We start from the raw sequence: 13,541 nt of genomic DNA, 5'->3' as shown, positions 1-13,541 counted from the left end.
ATGGGATGGGTGAGTGGGACACAGTACGAATTTACCCTGATGTCAGTGGTAACGGTTTGAAGATTACCATCATATCAGTCGCTTTAAAGAGAAGGGCTTCCTTTAGCTTGGGGAACATAATATTGAAAATTAACTTCTCAGCATGTCCAGTGGATATTTGCCCTTGCAAAAGCATTTGAAATGGTATTATGTTCTTACAGGAGGGTCAATTCTCGTTAATTTGGTTTTAATTCTTGATACCTGAGATAAAAGCATACTTGATGAAGAAGAAATTAAGAACAAGCTGCTGCGTTAGTCCATCCCTTGTACTACTGTTATGGAGATAATGGGATGGAGAAACTTCAGAAGTTCAGGCTTATTTAAGCAAAATTGGGAAAAAAAAATTCTGGAAAAATTAAAATAAATCCAGGGTAACAACCAGCACACTTAATTTGCAGAACCTTCTCCTTTGTCTTCGGCATAACTGTAGAGAAGCTAAGAGAAGACTCTGTAAAAGAAGTTGATTTCAACATTAACTATGGAGAGGGAAAAGTACTGCCACAGTCTGGAGTGAGTAAATATGATGAACTGCAATGAGCTCCATTTATTACAGACTGTTTGTGAATTAATTTACGAGTTATTTAGAATATTCTTTCTCTACATACTAAAATACAGAAACTGTATTTATAAAAGTACTTGATCTTGTAAATGCAAAGTAAAGTAGATCTATACATCCAGCCAGAGATCAAATCCTCTACAAGGAGAAATAAAATCTTAGGTCTGGCACGCCAATAACTCCGACATTATAATACTCAGAAAAGGTCAGCTAGATAATTCGGTATAGACAAGCAAGTAAGTATTAGTGTGAGATTCACCTTTAGATGTTCTTGATTTTTGAGTCTTATTGACAACGCTTTTTAAAGATATTTCCTTGTTTTTACATTTCATAGGCAGAAATGTTCTACATAGACAGCATGTGATGTAATACCTATTTGCAGGGAAAAGTATTACAGTATCGCACAACAATGACGTACTTCTTAAACGGCAGTTCAAAAGACTGGAACTTCTGAGAACTGAAGTCCTGTTGACATCACTAAAGGCAGGATTTCACACCAGAAAAGGTTATTAGAGATGAAGAATTAAGATAAATCTCATAAATAAAGCTGCTGTTCCAACGGGAACAGCTTGAGCCCCCTAACTGGCAGCACAGGCATCCTGACCTGGCTGGCCACGCGCAGGCAATCAGCACTGAGCAAGCACAGGCGGGATAAGCCTTTGGGCTTTTGTACTAATAAGCAGAGGTTCTGTAGGAGGGGAAGAAAAGGAGGAGAAATTAAGAACTGAATTAGGTTTCTGCAGGACATATAAAACTGCTGCCTCTCTTGATTTCTTTTAAAAAGACAGGACTGGAGAAACAGAAGAATGTATGTTGGTTTTGGAAACGCTAACGTTCTATTGTTAGAAAAAGTTATTTTCTAGAAGTTACATGAATAATGAAGGAGAAGGCAACTCCTTTTGCTGGTCATGTATTTCCCCATTAGCTCCAAAACAAATCTCTGTCTAATTTTCTCAGGTTGGAATTATATACATGAATTAAAACTCCCCCAAGATCAAGGAGGCCATCAACATAATTCAAATATCTTTTCCAAGGTCACCCAATCTCAGCTACACTGCCAATACATAACAATGTGTTCTGCTACTGGTTTTGACCAGCACACACACACACAAAGCTGGCTGTGCAGTATTTTAGGGATCAGAATACAGCCCATAACATATTTGGAAGAATATTAAATGAAAACACGTAGAAAGAGAGAAGATGCAAAGTGTGGCTTGCAGACAGGCTCACTCCTCTGCTCTGCCTGACCCCAACAGGAGCAGTCCAGGTGGCCAGAGCTATAATTATCCTCACATGAAAACTGCAATTTGGAGTTGAAAGGCACCTCTGAAATCTGGCAATGCTCCAGAAGCTTAGACTTTCTTAATGTTGCTTAACATTTCATAAAACCCCCCAACACCTGTATAAGGTGCTTAAAATGTCATTACCACCTGTAATTAAATGCAGAATCCAATTACCGCAGACAGCAAATCAGGTTGGTGCTTACCATTTGTATATATTGACCACGTTGCTTATAAAAAAAAAAAGAAATCAGGACTAGTAAAGCACACATAGAGGGATGTAATATGCAGATTGTATGAAGCTCTAAAGAGCAATTACAAGATAAAAGGTAATGAGGAATAATAAGGACAAATTAGTTTCAGTGAAGTAATGACACTTGAAGTTTAAATTTCCATGTGGAAAGTTCTGGAAAAAAAATAGCCAGCAAAGAAATTGAAGAGAGCAAAAACGATGGTGAGAAGGTGAGAAGTTAACACCTAACATACTTATGGATATCCCGTTTTCATATCAATAAATTTCAGTAGTGTTATTAAGCAGTTCTGTGGATCCAAATGCATTTTCGGAGCTGTCAACCACAACCACACAGGTCCCTCAGACCCATCTGCAACAGCAGTTACATGAATTACACCCTGTTATTTTTAGAATGATTATATAGACCTTTCTGAATTTATCATACTGCTTTGGGCTGAGTCTTGTTCATATGCTCTAATTAAATAATATTAATTAAAGCACCAACTATTTTAATAAAATAATTATATTAAGTAACAGTATGGGGTCAGCTATTACGGTTCCTCAGGTGGGGCCTTCTGAATGAAGGTGTCTCTTCCCTATGGAAGAATAAGCTCAGAGTTTAATCAGGCCAGTCATGCAAGTTGAGGATGAATATGTATTATAAAATCTCACTGTTTATATAATTGTGCTTTATTTTTAAGCTTAATTCTTGTTTTCAAGGACAAAACACGAGGGACACATTTAAAGAAAAGATTTAAATTGTTTCAAGATCCTCAGGTGAAAGGGGACAGAGTGTTTCAGTCAAACATCATCTTTGGAGATTTTGTGTGGGAAAATACCGACTTTGAAATATAAATATGTTTCTCTCACTTCTATCAATTCAGAGGTCTTTAAATTCCAGATCATGGTGCCATAATGATTATTTAAGCGTTGTTAGTCTGTCAAGTAAATGGATATTTTTTGGCACATGCAATATGTGTTTTGCTGACGCGATACACCACAACAGCGCAGACAGAGCCATCAGGGTGTATCGGGTCACTAGAAGCTCTCCACGCATAAATTAGACTATACAAAGTAAAAAATGCATACTAGACAGGATATCTACAAAGACACATACTACTTACTGTGTGTAAAGGTGGTAGTCCCTGTCTCTGTGACCAGCCTGTGGTGCTGGTGTGACCAGACCTTCAAGGGAGAATTACATTTTATATCACCATAAAGGGCCTCAGACATAGAGTTACCTGAAATTGTGGAGTATCTGTCTGATTGTCTCCACAGGAACTGACCAGGTTTTAAAATTTGTTTAGATTAGTAAACAAAGAAAAAGCACAACCAAGCTTTGGGCTAATATGGCAAAACACTTTATATGGTAGTGAGGATGCAAAACGCTTTAACAACCAATTGTATCAGTTTTTCAAAAGACTCTTCAAAAGAAGAGTTGAACATGCTTCTGAGAATAGGAAACACCATACTTACTACTATTAAACTTTTCTTGCCAAAACAGAGTGCTATTACTAGAAAAAAAAAAAAAAAAAAAGAAATTATTAAATGGCATTAGTCTTTAAAAAGGTTTTTTTTTCTTTTCAAATAATAAGTCATTGGGCTTAACACTCCTCTTCATTGTAATAATTCCACTGACTTTGGTGGACATAGTATTAGCAAAGACACAGGTACTATTACTTTGATGAAGTTTGCATTACCAAGAAAAAATTAGGTCTCTTTTTACAAATGGTCTTTTCTTCTTCCCTTTTTCTCATACTAATTATTGCCTTTTCCATTCCACAGTGTTGAGTTTTCTTATCTAGCCAGCTGAGGGAGGTTTGAAATTTTCCTATGCCTATGTCCCCATGTTCCCTTGAATATGTATTTGTTCACTTGACAACTGATGGACAGCAAGTGAAGCAGTGTTATTCTATTATAGTTTAGAAGGTAACTCAATTGCTTCTGTTAAATCCATTTTTCTTCAATCATAATTTCTGTAAAGAAAGGAACAATTCTTGCAGATCTCTATACACTGTTGCAACACAAAACACACTTTAATATGTTGCTTCCATTCCACTGGGATTGTGTTCTTTACATAGAGCTTAAAGATATTAAGAATATATTTTTATTTCCTGCAAGCTGACATTAAAGAAGTTTCACTAAGATATCAATACTTTGTAAAAGAGGTTCAGTACGACTTGAAAATGAAACCTTTATTTTGAGACCTGTTATCTCCACGTAATATAAAATTTTTCCTCAACTTACTGGATAAAATTGGAAAACAGATAAAGAATAAATATGAAAATACATATTATGCAATTCAAGATACTATTGGTTTCAGTTATACAGCTTTTTCCTCGTTAAACCAATTTACAATTTAATACTGAATGCAAACTGGAAAAAAAAAATTTGAAAGGTTTACTTACAAAACACACTTTCTTTCTCCCAGACATCTACAGAGGAGCGGTCCTCATCTGAGTGAGATATAAATTCTAATAATAATGGCATCTTATATGAATAAAATTATTCTACACTGTCTACAGCTCTGGACGATAAAAATTTACACCAATATATTCTTTTCAGGCTAAAAACAAAGGTGGCATAATTACAAAAGGCACAGTGAGTAAATATCAAGGTTTTGAGATTACTCGTCCAAACATAAGTTTTTGATCATAGGACTTACCTGCTTTTGAAAATATCACTCCTGTGCTTTTAGAATGAATGAACAACCCCAACCACAAAAATTTTAGTAAGAAATACAAAATTTACAAAGGAAACATAGTTAATAATAAAAGAAAAAAAGAGTGGTGAGCCTAACCCACCATTGATGCATCCTGGCTGACACCTATGTACTCTCCTCTATATTGATGGAGAACGATTTTTCCCAGTCACATAAAACGCATTTATGGGTAATTGTCAGGGACTGGCAAGCTTCATGCTAGTTTTGAAGCTTTTCTTCTTTTCATAGCAATTTTAGGTTACTTTTTGACAATGCAAATGCAATAAACACGCATCTGAAAAGGCAAACATCAATACCAGCCTTAATCTACTGTTTTGACTCCCAGTTCTTTCCATCCAAAGCACAAACCTGGCTGAGCGGGAAGAGGGCTATTAGCTTGATAGTTACAAAGTCAATAGAAACCAAATTTTAAAAGGATATCAAATCCTCATGATAAGGGACATGGAAGGTTGCATGCTCAGTGATCCATACTATTCCCTACAAATCAGATCAGGGAGATTAGTCTTTGCTGGTGATTAGTTTATTTGCTTTAATGCAAAGCAGTGAAAGCAGTTCAGTGAAACCCGTAGCTAAGCAAAGCCACTTTCTGAAGTATATAAAATTAAATTCTGGAAAAGTTTATAAAATTAAATTCTGGAAAAGTTTACAAAATTATATGTCTGACTTAAACTGGCCAAAGCCAGACATTCCAGATGCATGCCTATAACTTCTTTACATCAGGCTGTTTGCAGGCACTGCAGGAAATTTCAGCCTTAAATCTTGTTAAATCCAAAACAAAACAAAAAGCCCTGAACAAACAACCTCCTTTCCCAAATACTCACATACACACACACGATAAATAACAAATTCATGACAGTTTATGAGCTATAGAATTGAAACCTGCAAAACATTAAAAGGTCTGATTTAAACTGACCAAAGGGAAAAATTCAGAGCAAACCTATAATGCCTTTATATCATGCTTTATGTTGCGTAAAGATCCCACAAGCTACCTGTACAGAATGTTCAACCAATTGTGAATAAAAACCCAAGTGTATTAACCAGATCTTATTCTAATTTGGTAAGTGTAAAGATGGGAAAATTACTAAAAAAACCCAGTTGGATACTAGTGTGGACAGAAGGACCGTGATGACACCCACGAGCACCCTCATGCCCAAATCCCTTTGGGTGGCAGCACTGCAATCATTCATGGGGAGCTCCAAGATGCTGCCAGGGGTTCTGCCCTGAAGGGCCTTCAAGGGACTGAAACTGAGACCTGCTTTAGTATGCCAGTAAGCGCCATGAATGCACAACCAGATCTGACATTTCACCACCTCTCAAGGCCACCTAGAAAAGAGGCAATATTCTATAGTTAACAGCGCACTCCTCTTCCTTTCTATTGCTAAAGTAAATTGCTGGCAAGCCTTTTAAAAACAGAAGGATCAAATAAACATAAAATGTCATAGTGAGACTTCTAAAGCAAAAATAATCTACCATATTGTTGCAGCACACGGATGCTTTCAGTGTGAAATTGAGCCAGTCCATTTCTCTCAGGCAGTGAGTACTTGTAAAATGCTTTTTCCACTCTCTCCCAGGGCTCCCTTCTGCAATCCGTACCGGGTACCAGAGACCCTCAAAGCAGAAAACCAGATTCATTCCATGTCAGATAAAGATCATAGGTCTATAGCATGGTACTATGGCAAACTCTGGTTCTTTGAGAAGTGGTTTTGGAAGCAGGGACAAACACAGTTTTCATTTAGAAGCCAGGGAGGTCACTGATGCACTCCTGGCAACTCCTGGCAAACAGCATATAGCTGCTCACACTTTTTCTTAGGGAGGATTTTCAAATGATCTTTGGGTTATGGATAGCACGAGTTCCAGAATAATGCATACAGTAATTGTGTATATGATTGCTGTAATAACCCTACATACAAAAGAAAGAAACACAATATTTGTGCATGTATTTTAATGGAGGCAGATTCAGACGTGCCCTGTCCAAGCTGTGAGATAACTAAGCATCAATCTGCTCTGAACCAGAACCCCCATAGCTGCAATAGCCAGATGTCCACTACCATGTCAGAAAGCTCTGGCACAGCAGCTTGCTCAACCAGCTATATGATTTCAAGGATGGGGTAATTGGACAATAAGGGCAATTTTCTTTTGCACTTCAGCAAAGCTGTGACCACACCCAGTGCTTATGATCTGATTCTTGATTTGCTTTTCATGACTTACATTGCTTATTTATCATCCTGATCAAGAAAAGCAGGGAAGTCCATTTCCTTCTCTTTATTTGAACAAAATTCTTGCCAGTTTTCATTTCAGGTCTGCTGCTCTAGCCCAAAGTTGCATATGTAGCTTTCAAACGCTGCAGAAGAATGATTATTTGTGCTAGGATACTTTTCTAATCAAAAGTGGAAACCCAACATGAACCATATCTAGCTGTCAGTAAGACTTCGATAAGTGTAGTTTTGCAAGATTCTTGATTTTCTGTCAACAGTCTCCATTTCACTTCTACATCTGTGCATACTTATTATTTACATAATACATTACAACAAGCATCTATAAAACCAATGTGTATTTATGCAGGGTTTTTTTAAGTTTACGATGTAGCCTGTGCTCCTTGTCAGGTTTGACTCATGTAAACGCTTACCGAGAGAGACCGCACTGTCAGCACTGCCAGCAGCAATGAACTTACTATTCTTTCCTGCAAATTCCTACTGGGGGTAAAGCAGAGGGACCGGGAAGGTCCCTGCCTCTTGAGGGAGGCACAATGCAAGTTTGCAAACCAAACAGGACAGATCCCTGGCTTCTGTCTAATTACCTGAGGTCTGGAGGCCTTTTAGATGCAACCTTCAACTCCTGAGTCCTCTCTCCTTTTTAATCCAAGACAGTTTCATTAAAACCCAAGATATTTTTTTTTTTTCCCCAACATCTCCTGCTGTTCATCAGTGTCCCAATGCCATGTTCTACTAACAGATGCATTTCAGGTGTGTTTTCTTGGTGTGTGTGCAGACCAGGCATTAGAAATGCATCGAGGTGCCCATGTCTGAGCCAGCAGGTGTGAACACACAGCTCCTTAAATCCTCCTCCACAACAGGACTGCACCCTGCCACCCATCTGAGCCCCAGGTGCTACCCTGAGCTTCAATTTTTAATCTACCAGTAAAAGTCAAAGAACATTTTTGGCCTATAGGCCATACAGAGAAAAGAAGGAGGCTGTTCTGTCCTGGATTTTGTTGTGTTTTGGCATTCACTGTCCTAAACTTAAATTATTAATGTTCAAACAGATGATACTTTTCACAGGCTTGTTCCATGCTCTGCCTGGTTTCCCGCAGATTTCTCTCCTGCCTCTAACTTGCCCCTCCACAGACATCAGACATCCATCCCAGGTCTCCACGACCTCCACTTTCTCTGGATATCTGCACTTTTGCCCTTACTCTCACCTCTGTGGTATTTCCCAGCTCTTTCCTTTGCTCCTCTCTTTCTCCCCTCCAGTCTTCCGCTGAACTACTTGCAGCTCTTTTGCTAAGGTTTTTCAGGCTCTCCGATATTTCCTTCTCATGTTTCCACCTCTCTGGCCCACGAGCGTGTGCTGTGCACAGGGTTATTAACTACCCATCCACTAACACAGGGAGTGATGAACTACAGCCAAACCTTGGTTGTGTTTCCCCCAGTAAGAGCAGGATCTCTGTGGGTGAGTACCCAGCTACCGACTGTCACGAGACTTTTCCGAAGCTAATGTCATTGAGGCTTCACCTTCTGTGTTTGGTTGAAACTGGCTAATACAAAACAAAACTAGAAGGCAGAGGGAAAGACAGACAGAAAACCACAGTACAAACTAATACCTAAAATTCCTATGCCCGTTAAATGCAATATCTCATTTTAAAAAACAGTTAGATTAAAACTAATGACCATTTTAAAAAATAACATATTGTCTACACAGAGGTTTAAGATCTGAACTCTAGTATCCATTTGTTTAAAAATGAGTCATTATAGTCACTGTCATTTGCCATCAGACTTTCTCCCTCTTCTTCCACTCCTCCCAACACCCCCTGCAAAGGCCTTGGCAAAAATCTGCATGGGAACACCATCACCTTCTCCGTACCACATCTTCAGCTGGCAAGAAATAAAGGAGTAAAGCATTAAATTACATATGGTCTGTCACAAAACCATGCTGTGTATTCCTCCCGTTAGAGCACTCCCAGCTGAAGATGGCTTGATGGTCGGCTGAGGTAACAGAAAAAAGCCCACTCGAACAACAGCTCAGTCCTCTCCTTCTTCCCCATCTTCATTGAACTACAGAAAACACAAGGTGCATTTTTCTTCCATGAACCTTTCACCCCTTTCAGCAGAAAAAGAAATCTCGTTTTCATCCTGATTAACCCACAACACGGCAAATCTTGAGCGAAGATATCCAAAGCATATGCGGCGACATATTTCCTTCAGATTTAGATCAATTTAAAGATGCTGCACAAAAGTGTGTACAGAATGGCTTGAGAGCAATAAATACGAAATGCCATGCTGATACTGTAAGTCATTTCAAAAAGCATTGAGGCTGGATAATCTTGCCCTGGCCCTGACACAATGGTGTCGCCGTAGTGTCAGGATGCTCATAAAGGTGTAAGGAAACCCTCGGGGAAGCACACGGCGCCCATCGACAAGCAACCAACCTGAGTTCCTTCCTGGCAGAGGAATGGTGCAGGAGCACACTCCTGTGCCTCACTCTTTCCCAGGCTATGAGATTTTACTTCACCCACAGAAGCCTGAAAATCTGCAATGATAATGAAAATGTTAATGCAATCCGAGCCACCTCAGTACTAGTGGGGCTAACTATTAAAATATCATGAAAAACATAATGAAGCATTTTTTTTAATTTTCATGCACTAACCACAGAAGAAGGCAATTTATCAAAACCATTCACTACGTCTGACTAATAGTGTTGTACATTACAGGAATCCACAACTAACTGATGAATGCTGATAAGCTGTAAACCATTTCTCTTATAAATATTGCAAAGTCTCCAACAGTGCTACTAATATTGCTGGAATAAAATCAATTTAAAAAAAGAAAAGAAAATCTAAAAGCATTTCAGAAGTACAGAAAAAGTCTTTTCACTATTTTTTCACATTTATGTTGCTTTCCTTCCTTTCTCTGGAAAAACTAGTCAGGAAGCTATGTTGTTATGGGCTGCAATCTGGTAGGATCACAGAGTTTAAACTGCATTCACAGAATCACAGAATCAACTAGGTTGGAAGAGACCTCTGGGATCATCGAGTCCAAACTTTGACCTAACACCACTGTGTCAACTAGACCATGGCACTAAGTGCCACATCTAGTCTTCTCTTAAACACCTCCAGCGGTGGTGACTCCACCACCTCCCTGGGTAGCCCATGCCAATGCCTAATAACCCTTTCTGTGAGGAAATTTTTCCTAGTGTCTAACCTGAACCTCCCCTGGTGCAGCTTGAGGCTATGTCCTCTTGTCCTGTTGCTAGTAAAGTTCATCCTAGTTACACCTTAAATGGCAGAGCCCTAAAGGAACAGCGAGGTACTGGGAAGGTTATTAACTCAGCTCGGGGTGTTTTGCCCCTTGAATCAGAGATGAACCAGTGTACCATTAAAATGTTAGGTGACACAGAGCTTCTGTTTTAGATAAGCTACAGCTCAGAGAAAATTGATGGGTAATATTGCTTTGCCAGAGCGGTGGTGATGGGGCAGGGAAGAGGAAAAGCTAAGCAGCCTCTCCCCACCATGCTCCTGCTATTAAGTGTTGTTCAGGAAACAAGAAGTAAATTTTCTGCTTTGTGTTATTTGTCATCATAGTGACTTCTCCTGACCATTATAACTACAAATATTATCAATAAAAATACAAAATCATGATCCTGACTGACTGCTGCTATTGACATAGATATTAGAGACCTTCTGCATGTTGTACTATCCAAATGCCGATGTAAATATCTGCCCAATTACATTTTTTCTAAAGTAAAGATGGCTGTGAATTCTGCCATCCAATGAGCTTGCATTTTGACTCTGTAAAAATAACCCCAATATGAAAGCAACGAGGAATTTTAAATGGTGAATACCTAAAGTACAACAGAACACAACTGAACCTTTACCCGAGAATCATAAAACATTTTGAAAACAGTAATGGGTGGAATTCAACCTTGCAAGGGGGGCAGCACAGGCTGTACATCACTTAAGCCCTACTTAAGGCCTCAAAATAGGATTTAGGTGAAACTTAGCTGTGCACGACATTTGTGCTGACACTGTGCAGAGCTGAGTGCCACCCATTAATGACTTAACCCTCACAAGCAAACATTCCTTCGAGGATCATCGCTTTTATTGCATCCATAGCTTCGGAAAAAAAAAGACTGTTTTCTGCACTGCTGTTTCACATTATGAGCAGCCTGGTGGCACGGTCATCTTCGATGGCATGACACCCTGTCCTCTCAGCTGTGCTCCCACCCTGTTACCTGGGTCAGCAGAAGTATTACCACTGAAGACCTTTTATCCTGAAGCTGCAGCTTCAATTAATTGATTCCATGAGCCATGTAGTGCTCACTGGTACATCTTGCAGTGCTGGGTGCACAGAGCAATTATTCTATGGAAGTTTACTGCTTCCCATTTCGACAACTGCTGCTCCTCTTTTCAAGAGAAATTCACAGGGGAGCAAGAAAGACCCCAAGGAAAAGAATTAAACCAAAACAACCAGGAACAACAACAAAATCTGATAAACCAGAACAGAACATGATGTAAGTGCTACTCTCTAAAGCTTTATATCTATCTCGCTCTTTCAGAACAAGCTTTGGAAATCACAGCCTTAGAGAACGGGGGTCTCTGCGACATCCGCGCCTCCGACTGCACCAGGATCCGGGTGTTTGGCCTCGGCTTCAAAGAGTCGCCCAACCTGCGCTGTGAGGTCACCAGGTTAATTGTAAGGAACTCCCCATGGGCTCATAAAGTATTGATGATACAGTGGAACTTCGACATGTTTATATTAAAGTCTTTTACTCTGAACCGTGCTGACTGCGATCATCTCCCACTGCCACAGTGGGGTGCAGATACCTTCAAAACCCATTGCCAATACTTTTGGTATGAACAAGGGAAGCTGAAGAGGCTCATCCCTTTCCATGGCTGGTTCCTTGGAAACACACAGCTGTGCGTTTTTGCTAATTTTCTCTGTGGGGTTTTGTTTGACTCTTGTCTGGTTCAGCTGCAATGTAGTCCAGTGAAGCCTGAAATCACAATATTATTTCTCATTTTGTGCATCTGGAATCGGTATGCTTGGTGGTTTTCTAAACACATTTGAATGCTAAGTTTTGTGGTTAAATATAAGGTTTCCTCAACATAGTTACAGAGGCTCTTATTTGAATTTTCTTAGTCATAGTTCAATACTAAGTCACAAGTTGCATTGACTATTAAACCCATCTTGCCTGCTAACACTGTAATTTTGTTATAAACAACTATACATGGGTAATGCTAGGACTGAATTATTTGGTATATCAGCATACTCACATATGAAGGGTTTGATTCATCTCTTAAACCCAACTCATAAAAGACATTCAGCCCAATTCCCATTCAGTGCCAACATGCTAATGAGGCACAGCTGAGATTTGGCTACCATGCCCGCTTGGGGCTCAGCAGGGTCTTAACAAGCAGTGACGTCTTGTGCAGCTGATCTAGATAAGGAGCAGACACCACCTTCAAGGAGCTGGCTGCTGAGCTCCAGCAGCAAGCACAAAGTCGTTCCACCAGGTTACTCTATCTCATCCCACCTGCTCATCCCAAGCGCAGACCACAGCACTTCCTAAATCAAGAGACCACTTGCAGGCATAGATGAGCATGGCTTGCTCTTTACTGTAGCTATACTAGCAGCATCATTTCTTTTGAATAAACCATCTGGAAATGCCTTATATTATTAATTAGAAATATAAACATATGTCGACAACTGGAATTTCTTTATATGAGCCTTCAGTTTCTGCACTCTCCTTCTGTTTTATTGTAGCATCTCAATGGCAAATGGATATCAAGAGAACAAGAAACCACAAAAGCAGATTTTCTCAGCTCTGAAGCTGTTGAGTGCCAGATTCCTCTCCTGAACATCACAGAGACAGGGGCTGTGCACTTTGTGGCCGGTGATGAGCCGTTTGCAAGATGGCAAGTGAAAGTAGGAATTTCTTATGTTTCTAAGAAATGATTTAGAAGGAGAAAATCAGTTGTCATGGTAAATTAAAATGCAAAGCACAATTTGCTTCCCTTCAGAAATCAAAAAGCCTGTAGAATTATTCACATTAATGTCATGTAGGGGGAAAAAAAAACCCACCAACCAAAACAATATGAGTTAAAAACAGGTGTCTTTGTAGGCAATCCGAAAGTGCAAATTACAATCACTTTTCCGGGTAATCACCTGAGATTGATGCAATTGTACTAATCAATTGTTAATCATTAGTGTTTCATTTCTGGAAACCCCAACTCAAACTGCTGATTAGGCAGCAAGTATAAGACAGCTCTGACCCCCTGGTTGCAAGGCTGACACTTGCGCAGTGCAGAAGCAGAGCGCTGGCTGGCTCCTGGGCAGCAGGTGAGGGCTGGCATGGCATGAGCAGAGATGTCACGGTCATGGTCTCGAATGACTGCAGGAAGAAGCGTGTGCAGTACCTGCTTGTGCCAAGTTCTCTGCTGTGGTTTCAGCCCTTTTTGTTCACAAAATGATATCTACTTGCTAAATATTTCCAGGA

General features: G+C 39.7%; 1 protein-coding gene across 1 annotated transcript in view; it reads left to right on the top strand.

Moving 5' to 3' along the window:
* The window catches only part of LOC137666935 (von Willebrand factor D and EGF domain-containing protein-like), a 272,112-nt gene that overhangs the window by 88,615 nt on the left and 169,956 nt on the right, over positions 1 to 13,541 (top strand). The window contains exons 12-13 of the mRNA XM_068407215.1: positions 11,601 to 11,737; positions 12,809 to 12,970. Of these exons, the coding sequence (XP_068263316.1) occupies positions 11,601 to 11,737; positions 12,809 to 12,970 (299 nt within the window). The remainder of the gene's footprint in view (positions 1 to 11,600; positions 11,738 to 12,808; positions 12,971 to 13,541) is intronic.

The sequence above is a fragment of the Nyctibius grandis genome, chromosome 9 (assembly GCF_013368605.1).
Source record: "Nyctibius grandis isolate bNycGra1 chromosome 9, bNycGra1.pri, whole genome shotgun sequence".
In the NCBI taxonomy this organism is placed as follows: Eukaryota; Metazoa; Chordata; class Aves; order Nyctibiiformes; family Nyctibiidae; genus Nyctibius; species Nyctibius grandis.
The sequence above is the reverse complement of the archived record's forward strand: the minus strand, read 5'-3'. Positions and strand labels throughout refer to the sequence as shown.